General features: G+C 44.6%; 1 protein-coding gene across 11 annotated transcripts in view; it reads right to left on the bottom strand.

The window, feature by feature from the left end:
- The window catches only part of RHBDF1 (rhomboid 5 homolog 1), a 155,502-nt gene that overhangs the window by 119,728 nt on the left and 23,038 nt on the right, over window positions 1-12,736 (bottom strand). For 8 of the 11 annotated variants that reach the window (XM_085885390.1, XM_085885402.1, XM_085885391.1 and 5 more), the window contains one exon: window positions 11,647-11,831. In XM_085885390.1, the coding sequence (XP_085741516.1) occupies window positions 11,647-11,739 (93 nt within the window). In that variant the 5' untranslated portion in view covers window positions 11,740-11,831. Of the gene's footprint in view, window positions 1-11,646; window positions 11,835-12,736 lie in introns of all 11 variants that reach the window. The other 3 variants (XM_085885392.1, XM_085885393.1, XM_085885394.1) reach the window with 1 other exon arrangement.

Raw genomic sequence — 12,736 nt, 5'->3', positions numbered from 1 at the left:
TAGCAATTCAAAAATAGTATTGAATGTAATAATGATGTCAGGTCAGGTTCGATCTGTGACCTGCTACAGGTACCATGTAAACTTGTACTAACCTGTTCCATGGTCGGGTTGTCAGCGACTAAACCGTCTCCCCCACCAGGTTTTCTGGTGAGGGGGGGTGTTTGGATATGGACACCCAGCAGGATTAAAAACAAAACCTGTCAAAGGGCGGAGGAGCTCCTTGTGAGCCAACGGCCATTCATATCTAGTGCCCAACTGTGTCTGCGGACGTCCTCCTGCAGTTGGGTCACTTCTTATTAGGAGGTTGGTGGCAGGATTTGCACTCCAGCCACCGTAAAACCCTTCATTCCGCAAAACGCAAAAAAAATCTGAAAACCCACTCCGTGGGAGTACCTCCTGTGCAGCTTCCCTTCGCAGGGCAGTTCACCGGATGATGGGATTGGGGCAAAGCCTTCGGGACCCCAAATCTTTGATGATAGGAGGGAAACCACAGGGTAACATCCCTGGGTCAGATTGCGGGAGAGTGTGTCAGAGTGGTGCTGAGGAGTCGTCCACCAGACGGCGGTCTCCTTGGGTTAACCTGAGGCGGTCCCTTCGGGTGGGTGCCTGGAATGTCCTATCCCTAAGAGAGGATGATCACCTGTCTCTGTTATCATCTGAGCTCAAGCGTTTGGACATCGGGATTGCAGCTCTCTCTGAGGTTCGGAGACCGGATTGCGGCGAGATAATGGTGGGTGGTTACACCTACTATTGGTCTGGTCGCTCTGATGGTTACCATACCCAAGGAGTTGCTGTAGCTGTGTCCAATAAGCTGACCCCAATGATAATTGAGGTAACACCAGTCAACGAGCGTATTATGAGATTAAGGATTCGCCACTCCTTAGGTGTCATTTCCCTGGTCTCTGTTTATGCTCCGACTGAGGCGAGTGATCTCACCGTGAAGGATGTATTCTACGCCACACTCGAGTCTGTGGTTGATCAGTGCCCCAGACGAGATACACTTCTTGTCTTGGGGGATTTCAATGCATCGACTGGAACTGATAGGGATGGTTATGAGGTGTGTGTTGGTCCCCATGGGTCAGGAACTATGAACCAGAATAGCACTAAGTTCCTTGACTTTGCAAGAAGTCATGGACTTAGGGTGGCTGGTTCATGGTTTCAGCGCCCACAAGTTCATTGCTGGACTTGGTATTCCAACGCTGGCGGTGTGGCAAAGGAGATTGACCATGTCCTCATTGATGGTCGTTGGAGGATGATCCAGAACTGCAGGGTCTACCGGAGTGCTCAGTTCCTCAATATTGACCACAGGCTTGTTGTAGCAACTCTAAAGCTGCACCTTAAATCCTGGAGAATGGCACCATCCCAGCCTAGGCTGGATGTTGCCAAGCTTAGGGATGAGAGAGTAGCTGAGGAGTTTGCGAACAGGCTGAGTGGACACTTGGGGGGTCTGGCTGCTTTGGGGGGTCCTGAAGAGTTGTGGAGCGCCTTCAAGACCACCATCCTTGATGTTGACGGTGGATGCCTTGGAGCTCACTGCAGGGCAAAGAAGAATTTTGTCTCTCAAGGGACACTGGATACCATTGACCAGAGTCGCAGGGCCAGGCTGAATGGCAGAGCTGAGCTGTTCAGGGAGCTGAGGCATAAAACTGTACGTGCACCGAGGGTGGACAAGGAGGCCTATGTGCGAGGAATCTGTGAGGGGGTAGAACATCACCTGTGGACAGGTGATTCTCGTCCCGCTTACAGGGGAATTCGCACATTACGTTCATCCAAGCCCATCCCTCAGAGCACTGCAGTTCGAGCAGAGAGTGGTAGGCTCTTGACAGAGGAGTCTGAAGTGAAGGCCCGCTGGGCCGGTTACTTCGAGCGGTTGTACCAGGCTGATCCGCCAGCTGTCGAGTTGGACGTCAAGGGTGTTACAATCCCTGTTGCTGGCCCTCGAATCAACTGTGGTCCACCTTCGCTTGTGGAAACACGGGCTGCGGTGAACCAGTTGAAATGGGGCAAAGCTCCAGGGATCTGTGGCATCCATGCCGAACTTCTCAAGGCTGGTGGAAATGCTGCACTCGTGTCGTTGCATGCAGTTTTGTGCTCTGCCTGGAACACAGGCATCATCCCAGCTGACTGGAAGAGGGGCCTTGTTGTCCCTCTCTGGAAAGGGAAGGGTGATCGCCAAGACTGCAACAACTACCGAGGGGTGACGCTGCTCTCAGTGCCGGACAAGGTCTTTGCTCGGATAATTCTTGATAGGGTTCGCCACCATCTGCTTGAGCACCAGCGTCCGGAGCAGTCAGGCTTTACACCAAAGAGGTCAACGATTGACCGTATCCTTGCACTTCGTGTCCTCACTGAACGCAGACGAGAGTTTCGGCAGGGGCTGCTTACAGCCTATGTTGATCTCTGTAAAGCGTTCGATTCAGTGAATCGGGATGTCCTCTGGAGGATTCTTGGTCTTCATGGGGTGCCACCAAAACTGATCGATCTGATGTCTGAACTCTACTCTGGTACTGAGAGTGCTGTGAAGTGTGGTGGTACCATCTCTGACTTATTTCCAGTTGTTACTGGAGTTCGTCAGGGATGTGTACTTGCCTCCACACTTTTCAGCACTTGTATGGACTGGATTCCAGGGAGGATGTCGGAGAGATCAAGTTGCGGTGCATCGTTTGGGAATGTCAAGATCTCGGACCTTGATTTTGCAGATAATGCAGTCATCTTTGCGGAGACTTTAGACATCCTCTTGGGGGCCCTCGAGGTGCTGAATGAGGAGTCGGAGCCGCTGGGATTACGGGTTTCTTGGGTCAAAACTAAGATCCAGGCTTTCGGTAACATCTTGGATGCTGCTGTCCTGTCTGTGTCTGTTTGTGGTGAGGATGTTGAGGTCGTGGAGAGATTCACTTACCTTGGCAGTGATATGCATGTCTCTGCTGGCTGCGAGTCAGAGGTCAATAGACGTCTGGGTCGGGCCTGGGGAGTCATGGATTCACTGGATCATGGGGTGTGGCGCTGCCAGTACCTGTGCGGGAGGACGAAAGTCCGAGTTTTCAGGTCCTTGTTACTTCCACTCTTGCTCTATGGGTGCGAGACTTGGACTCTGACCAAGGATCTGAGACAGAGACTTAATTCCTTTGGTACCAGGTCTCTTCGGAGAATCCTTGGCTATCGCTGGTCGGATTTTGTGTCCAACGAGCGGTTGCTGAGAGAGACTCGGATGAGATTTGTTCCCTGCATGGTCCGTGAGCGTCAGTTGCGGCTGTATGGACATGTGGCTCGTTTTCCTGACGCTGATCCTGCTCACCAGATTCTCTCAGCGAGGGAGTCTCATGAGTGGAGGAGGCCAGTGGACCGACCACGTTCCTCATGGTTGCAACAGGTTGACCATCATCTCAAGGAGATGGGGATGGGCCTGGCATCTGCCTGGGGGATGGCCAGACGGAGGCCCCTGGAGTACCGGCGGAAAGTGGACGCAGCGACGTGCTGTTCTGGCACATGCTCCCATACCTGACCTGTAATAATGACTTTAATAAAAATTTTCAGCCTTCCAAGTAAGGATGGCTGGAAGCCTATTGTTCTTTCTGGGTTTTTTTTTATTATTATTCAACCTTATTTTGTGATACGAGGCATGACCACAGTGACATTAAAATGTCACAGGGTTGTTTCGAGTATTGAAGTCCACTACATATTCTCCAATGAAGGTGATTGGTCTAAAGGCTTAAATTTATGAAAAAAACAAACATTTTCTGTTAAAGCTGTTGAAGAATTATCAGCCAACTTGAATTTACAAATTATTTTCAAAGGAAAAATTCAAGGATTTTCTCGAGAACCAATGAACTGATGCACATGAAACTTCACATACATCATCAATGAACTGATATTTCTGAAGAAGTACGAATCTTTGTAAAAGAAAATGGCCGGCATTGGTCAATCCACATTGACTGTTCTCTGGCATCGGGAAGTTAATGGATTTCAATGGAGAAAACGGATATGTCTGGATTATAGGATACAACGATTACAATTTGAACACTTGTGACCAAATTATTCAACTTCTCCCTCAACAACCAATTGCCCCAATGGCTTTGCACTCAATTTGGATTTACGACTTGTGTTGTAAAAAATTTAAAAAAAAGACTTTCAGAACCGCTGAACCGATCAATCAGGAATTTCGCATACATCATGGATGGACCGGAGCGTTTCAAGATTGAGAAATCCAAGTTGCTCCGTAAAACCAAGATAGCCACCATTGATCAATCATATATACTTTTTGCAGTTTACACGGTCATATTTCAACTAACAAAAAGGTGTGTGTTATCAGATACCACAATGAAGAATATGGTTGTCGGGTTTCAAAAAAACAAGAAAAGAATAATCTCCCTTAACGGGAAATGGCCGAGAGATGACACGAAAGTATGAGAATTAAAGATAAATTATTCTTACGATATAAAATAAGGGAATTCTCTGTATGTTTGATAATTATAGAATCAAAAATGGCTGGGACAATCTCCACCAAATTTTGTATACGTGCTCGGTGTACCCAGGGTGAGATCACGGGCACAAAATCATTCCCTTCCTCACCCCTGCCTCTCACTCCCCAGGGAGAATAGGTGAAAAGACTTGTAATTTTTGCTTGTAGATGGCGAATATTGGAAATGGCTTAACCACTGACCCCTGCCGGAGGATGCAAGTATCGACACCTTTTTTTTTTTTTTCGCTCCCGTAGGGAGCAGGTTTTACTACAAGTAAAAAGAGAGACTCATCCGTCAGTCTGTCATGCGAAGAAGAAGCAGGACCTCGAGCTATAATGTAGCAATTTCTGGTATCACATAAGAATAAAAATGGCACCGTTGGAAAGCTAAAATCAATTTCCTAAGTTGGAAAGCTAATAATGGATTTACTTGGAACAAAAATTTGTGTCCGTTTAATCACAAAAATGTCCGATTTTAAAACACCTCTTTCTGGGATTGATAAAGCAGTAGCGGGAATGAAGGATTCATGCAGTTTCCAAAGGTAACATTTATTTTTACCACATGAGCTCATCGAGTGGCGTTTCTGACCCAGGCATGCCCATAGCTGATCTGGTATGCACATATATTCCATGGAAAGGTGTGGCTAACCCACAGTACCTTCATAGAATGGTTGGATAATGGCATTTAGTGGAAGGCACTTGCAACGTTTGTGGAAATGAGCTACTTCCACTGAGCAATTTTACAAATTGGAACCTATGTTTGGCATAAGAGAGGGTTTGGGATTACTGCACCAGCCTGCGTCAGCAAACGCTGTGACGAGGCGAAAAACTCCATTGAGCTTATTGATCAGGAATGAGAGATTCAGGTATTCATTGATTGTATGCATATCTTCCAGGCAGGAAGAGACACCAACTTTTTCCAAATCATCAAACTTGTGTTGCAGTTCACCGAGCTTATCGTGCGCATCCTGTGGCAGCCGGACTTTGCATTGTGGTGGATTAACCGGACTTATGTCAACAACAGCCTCAAAGCGGCCAGCAGCACCACTGTAGCCTTGGAACACTGGGTCAAACAAGTCATCATATTCTTCAAAGAGGGCACAGAACCTCAATCACGTCAGGAATGAGCGCATTGTCAGGGTCGAGGGAGACCGTTGTGGAGCATGGTCAGGGTGAAGTGGGTATGTGTTTGACCCTAAGGGAACTAGTTTGGTATAAGCATCTGGATACTCCTTGGTGTACTAGAGTATGAATACTGGGCAGATGTGGCAAAACTGTTCTGGTTGTTTGAGAGCGGGGGTTCATTGGTTAAGTTGGAGGATCCAAACCTTCACACTGATGCCACCAGGATGGGGCCAGAGCCGAATGGCTCGCAGCAACAGGGGCATTCATGCGAGATTCAAGTGCAAACGTATAGTCAACACTTGAAATGTTCTTTGGAAGCTCCACTTCAATAAACTCTCCAGGTCACACAGTTGTCATATGAGGGAGAGCATATAATCCATGAGGTTGGCGTACGGTATGGCAATCAAGCTCTTCCCCTGAGAACTGTACAGGTACGTGATGCCATCACCCAAGATAATGTGATGCTTAACGGTGCGAAATGAGATGTTGTTTGACTCAATGAAATGTCAAACATCTCAAAGTTCAGCCTTCGAAGCAAGGATTTGCAGCCCATTCACTGATATCGCATTGAAACACTTAACATGTACCTATGTGGATGAGGTTGACAATAAGCACCAGAATTACCAACAATGCGAAGTTCTGCGATGAGCAGAAAGGGGAGGGCCCATCTGCCTGATGAGCAGACTGTGAACTTTTCTGAATCTTGACTCCCAAGTTGTTTGCTGTGATTGGACGAATCAGGTTTCCCATGGTGCCACTGTTGATAACCCGGTGACCATGGAAGGTAGGTAGATATGGGGACTGGTAAACTTGGACATGTAGGGTAGTGCAAAGTTCCAGGGTGATCTGTATTGTGAACCTCATTAACAGAGGCACATGTTAAGCTAAGTATCCTGGCTCGTCGTATGACTCTTCAGATATGCCACTTACTTGGCATGCTCCAGCAATGTACCTACGATCTCGTTCGGAAAAGTAAGAACACTCACTGAGGAAATGGCAGGAGTCGAAATGACCCACTTTTTGCAGAGGGGACAGGACTTCATAAGCTTGTTGGGACAGGTTCCCGGTAAGACTTGACTGGGTTGTGGCCATGGGAATCATGCCAGGCAGGCAACTTGTGGTCGAGACATTGAGGTACGCATGGACCTTGCACCTTCGGTAGTGTGGAGCTCATCGAATAGATTCAAGTGCTTGGAATATCTCTGGCTTTGTGGAGGTTATGGTGCAGGACTACAGTTCAATTCCAAAGTGTTGTTTGACAAGTCTGGGAGCCCACTGTGGATAAGCGAAGCCATGTGAGTACAACGAATGGAAGGGGGGGGGGGGCGAGAGAGATGATTTAATCTTCTTCTCCCAGTTGACACCCTCAGCAAGACAGGGAGAAAAGTTGGTATCAAGCAACAAAGTACATTGTAAATTGTGGCTCAAATTTTCAAAGGAGTTTACCATTTCAGTTTTGTTGAGTGCCCACTGCTTAGTTGCATGGTGTGTGGTAGCCATACTGATGGAGGGCACGTTGCGAATCCCATTGTGGAATGTAAAATGATGCTTTATGACACAGTTACAGAATGAGCTGGTGATCCGCTCATCTTCTTGTGAAGGGTGCGCTTGGAGTCCAAAGATGGCTCTCATTGGTGATCTTTCACAGAGAGCAGTCCCCAAGCTGAAGAGTGCATAGGAATGTTTCTGGACACTGGCGTCACACCACCAACGTTAAAGTGAATCTTCAGACTGGACACCACAACCAAGCACCAGTCTTACCAACGTGGGAACAACTTTATTCAGAGTATGAACAGTCGTGCCAAATCAGGGAATATGCCTACAAACCTGCCTGGCCACTGCTTAGTAACCCCATGCAAGAGGTGATACCAGGGTGCAAAACCCAGACTGGCGCTGAGCAGACGCACTAACCATTATGCCATTACGAGACTGTTGATGAATTTTGTTGGACACTTGTGAGTTGTGACCATATCCTGTGAATTTGAACACTTGTGACTATACGATATCCCTTGAATTCTTCCTAAACAAGCGAGACATTAACGCTTTGAACCCTGAGCTCCTTGGACCTTTAGCTCCCCCACCCTGGTCTCCCAGGAGAAAAATCTGCCCACTCAGGTACATGGAGGTTTGAATAGAGACTGGTAAACCGGCCGCTCGTGTATATGGAGGTTTGAATCGAGGCCGGTAAAACAGCCACTAGGGTTCAAAGGGTTAATGCCTACTTAGACAAAAAACAGCTTTTTATCGGTTTGTAATAAAAAATGATATAGAATTTGAAGCTCACAGGGGCTCATTTGTGTGAAGTCAAAACCTGCACGTGGGTTCCATTCCTATGGGACTTGACATCTCCATATATTCAAATGCTTCACTGCTATGTTAGCAAAGCACACGCATCTTCTTCCTCAAGAAAAGCCTGTGGTACTATCACTTACAAGTAGCATGTCTCCACAAGCAACATTCTGCAAATACAGTAAAATCTTGCCTTTTTCTTTTACCTGCCTTTAAGAGAGAACACCATATCTCATGTACACTGTACAGTCCACAATCATTGGAGAACTACAAGAAAACCCCCAGAAAATATAGGACCGTGCATCCTGAAGCTCACCTGGATCAGGAGCAACAGCCACTCAAACCCCCTGCATACCCTCCTAAACCCTGATATTTTTTAATGTCATGAACAAACTTTGGTACATCATGGGTGATGAAGGTTATGGTCAAGTTTCATCAAAATTGTGTTTCGGAGAAGAGAGCAAATACCTATTTTTGGGGGTCAAACACACACACACACACACACACACACACACACACACACACACACACACACACACACACACACACACACCTCCCGTAGACCCCTGTAATGAGCGTAGATTTTGATGCGGTCAATAAACCTTCGTTGGGCATCAGATATGAAGCTTGTGGCGAAGTTTCAAAATTGTGTGTTTGGTTCAAACGATAATGACGGAAGCGCTTACGGCCTGACTGACAGACACCTTTGAACACTGCTCGGTCGCATAAGCTCACCTGACTGAAGTCCAGGAGTACAGGTGAACTAAAAAGGATATTTGAGCTATCATGACTGCTACACTACCAGTCACCAAATTCAAATTCAATGCATAGAAATTATACGATATCTAATTTGTCGTGTGTGCGTGCGTCTTCTATAAACTCCTTAACCGCTGAAAGAAATGAGTTGAAATTTGGTGACTGGAAACATTCTACTAAGTTAGGATTGTCATCTCTAAATTAGATTTTTTTACTTTTATGTTAAAGTGTGGAATTATCATACCTGCTCATGAATAACTTGAAAAATGGATGTTATCACACAAAAATATTAAACTCGCAGAAAATGTACAAGTCATTCTAAAATACACCAATTCTATGCATTGAAATATAATAAAAATGATAGTGATCATCGGTGTAGGGGGAATGCATCGAAACATGCACGTCTGTTTGTTTTGTGGGAAGATATGCGTTGAAACTTAGTGGTTGTGCTGAGGGTGTGCTTGCGAATGTTCGACTAAGTTGCAATGGCCACCTCCAACTTCAAACTGCACATGGGTTCTTTTCCTATGGGGACTTGGCATCTCTATATGCAGGATATGAAGAAAGATGCCATGACTCCCCTGCCTCCTACCCTAGCCCCCCAGCTGTTTCTGGTAAGAATAAGCTGTGTAATGGCACCTGTAGAACTAAAAAGCAAAGTAAAAGGAAGCATGCACATACCTATTGTTGTCGAAAATATTGCAAAAAAAAAAACAAAATAAATGTCGAGACAGTTTTTTGCTTTTGAAAGAACGGCACATTTGGTTAAACCATTGGAAATCTAAAACTATTCTCAACACAAATTAATACTTGTGCGAAGTTGACGACGCACCATTGCAAATCCACACGCTTCCCACCGAAAGCAAAGTTGAAAGATGGCCCTTTGTTCCACCAGGAATGACCCAATATCAAATTTGGAGTTAAACTTTTTCCCGTTTTGACCCGTGTGATCCTAAGTCCTCACCCCAGGGGCATGAACCGGGGGCCAAATCCAAGGAATCGTTATATATTCATGTGCCTCCCAATGTTGATTGCAAATACAAAGTTTCATTTCAAAAAAAAAAAGTTAAAAAATTTGCCCGTAATTTCATTTTTTTGGTATTGCCCTTTTGACCCCACCCCAGGAATCCAAATAGCAGGGCCAAAAATGAAACTGCTCTCGCACCTTCTTACGATGCGGAGATCATAACTACCAAGTTTGGTGAATTTCTGCACAACAGTTTAAGAGGAGACAGCGAGATGGACCAACAGACAGAGCCGATTACTATATCCCCCCTCCCCCCCCAAACCCACTTTTGTTATTTTTTAAAGTGTCAAGATAATAACTACGCTCTGTATGGCAAAAAACACGAGCTGTCATCGATGATAACAAAAGTCAAATAAAATTGTGTACAATGCACATGGATAATGGCATGAAGCAAGTCATATAACCACTAATGGAGGTACTGCAATAAATAACAACGAACCATGCTCCAATCGTGGTCATCAAACTCTATGGTTCCACATGCACACAAATATGGATACAGCCATTTGTTTGTGGAAGTTAGGGATCCCACGATGGTTGAATAAGGGAGTCGGTTGTCATGTGTCAGTCCCCAGAGCACATCATATAATTTGAGCAATGCACTTGGTGCATGAAAATTGACTGCAGTTATGACAGTGACAAAGATTTACAAAAGGGTAGCCATACAGAAAACATCAACCGAGGACACACATGAATCATCTTATTCTTATATCAGAGGCAGATCCAGAGTGTGCGCGGATCTGGGGGGGGGGCACACCCGGCATGCCCTCCTCCCCCCCCCAAACCCCAAAGCGATGGTTTTTCTCCACATGTATCAAGGTGTACATAACCGAAGATGTGGTCTTGGAATGTGGGATCACACGATATTCCACAGACCACAGGTGATGTTGACCACAACGTTCATCATGGAACTGATTTGTACCATTCAGTTTGTTCCCATGGTGGATACGTGATTAACGAATTACTGGAATCATTTATTGTCATTGGAGACGGTTTTCTCCTCCTCACCATTCATGAACCCAGAAGTGCAATGGCATCTCAGGTATCAGATAATCCAGTCACAATCATTCTGTTTGAACTCGGTACTCGGTCTGCATTTGGAAGACTCAAGAACACGTTTTTTGACCGTGGGAAATTCTCCAGAGTATACGATAGGCATCAAATGTGTTGGAGAATAAAGCTTTGTTATAACTGATTCACATCGTCGAGATGATGAAGGCAAATGTTCAGCTGATGGCAACCTGTAATTCTGAAGGTCACTTCCATGTCAAACCTTGTTCAATATGTCAGAGGCATTGATTTGTTTTGATCATGACGTCATTTGTTTCATTATATGCAATGTCTGATTTTCATTCAATTGGATTATTATGATGTGACAATTATTAAAATGAATGTCGAGTTTTCAGCAAAACTTTTTTCTTTCAAGTACTTCTTTTCAAGTGTGGTAGAGCGTCCTTTGTCTATATTTAGAATCGTTTTGAGAATTTATGACAAAAAGAAACACACGCAAAAACATGTTTCCCTCGCTCTGCTCAGAGAAATTATATGTTTCAGTGCAATGTAAATATTTACAACCCCCACCCCGCCCCACCCCCTAAACCCCCACACCCCCAAGAGGTTCCTCTCTTCTTAACATTATCACTTTAATAAAATTCAGTTGCATTGTTAAAAAGGTAAAAGTTAAAAAGTAAACAGAAGTGTTAAAAAGGAAGGATTACAAAAATTAGTCACCAAAAAAGTGTTGGGCATCATGCCCCAACTGATACTCATATATATATATATATATATATAAAAAATGTCAAAAAAGGAAAAGAAAAAGAAACCTCAACTATCATTTAAACATTCATATAGCTTTGATATATGACATTCATATAGCTTTGATATATATATATATATATATATATATATATATATATATATATATATATATATATATATATATATATATATATATATATATATATATATATATATATATATATAGCATAGTGACCTTTGTGACATGGTCATCAGGCGGAATAGAGATGGTCAATCCTGCAGGCTTCTTCTTCTGAAGTGTTGAAGAACTCACACCACCATCCTCCATCACTTCACCGTGACAGGAACCCGCCTGCTACAACCGTACTTCTCACACTCCTTGCACCCGTCTGTTGAGCTCCACACAAAGCAGTAAATGCCCTGCTTTCGTCACATGAACAGTGGTGGGTAGGAGTGAAGGAAGAATGTCATTAATGCAAAGTGAAGTGCTCATCAAAGCTCAGTATGCAGGAATAGATCTATAAATCACACATGATGTGAGACAATAAATTTCTCTTTCGTTGCAGAGAATAAACGAGGAGACATTAAGCTACATCCAATTACATATTGTGCTATCTTTGAGTGGAATGTCATTAACCAAGTGGAATAAAGATCAACTGAACTATCCAGCTTCTGCCACCAATATGACGCGTGGACTCAAATTACTCCGACATAGCAATTACACCTGTGTTGCAACTATTGACATGGCAAAGTGTTGCACCTCTCAATTGCGCAAAGTTGTGTACGTCTTTCAAAGTACCAGAGAACATCGAGTTCCATCCGAGTTTCGGGTTTTCACCAGCAATGATGATACCAAAAAGAACGATAATCAAATTGCTTTGTTGTAATGTGATTGAAATGTGACAATGCAGGTGTCTTCAACTGATGATTTGTACAAACACCATCGACGAGATGATATAATCTGGTGTTCGCTTGTTCACGATAACAAACACACAATTGTTTTGCATGGAAATTAAGTGAAGAAGGTGCTTTACAGAGACGAAGAGGTACGCATACTCAACTCTAAGCTGTCTAGCCTCGGTTCAAATCCTGACCCAGCTATAAACTGTCATCCTGATGTTTCACATGCTGGGTGATTAATCAATGTGTGTGCCATCCCTCGGATGGACGTTAAACTGGCGTCCCATCTGCCAGCATTCATTGGACGTTAAAGATTCCATGGTGTCCTTTATGAAGAGTAGGTGAACTATCGCTGGCACCATGAGCAAATTACAAGTTCCTGCCATAACCAGCAGAGGGCACTGCATCAGTGGCAGCTGCACCCT

This window comes from Eptatretus burgeri, chromosome 6, assembly GCF_056783735.1.
Source record: "Eptatretus burgeri isolate ZD-2024b chromosome 6, Ebu_testis_v1, whole genome shotgun sequence".
In the NCBI taxonomy this organism is placed as follows: domain Eukaryota; kingdom Metazoa; phylum Chordata; class Myxini; order Myxiniformes; family Myxinidae; genus Eptatretus; species Eptatretus burgeri.
This window is presented reverse-complemented; position numbering and strand designations above follow the sequence as displayed.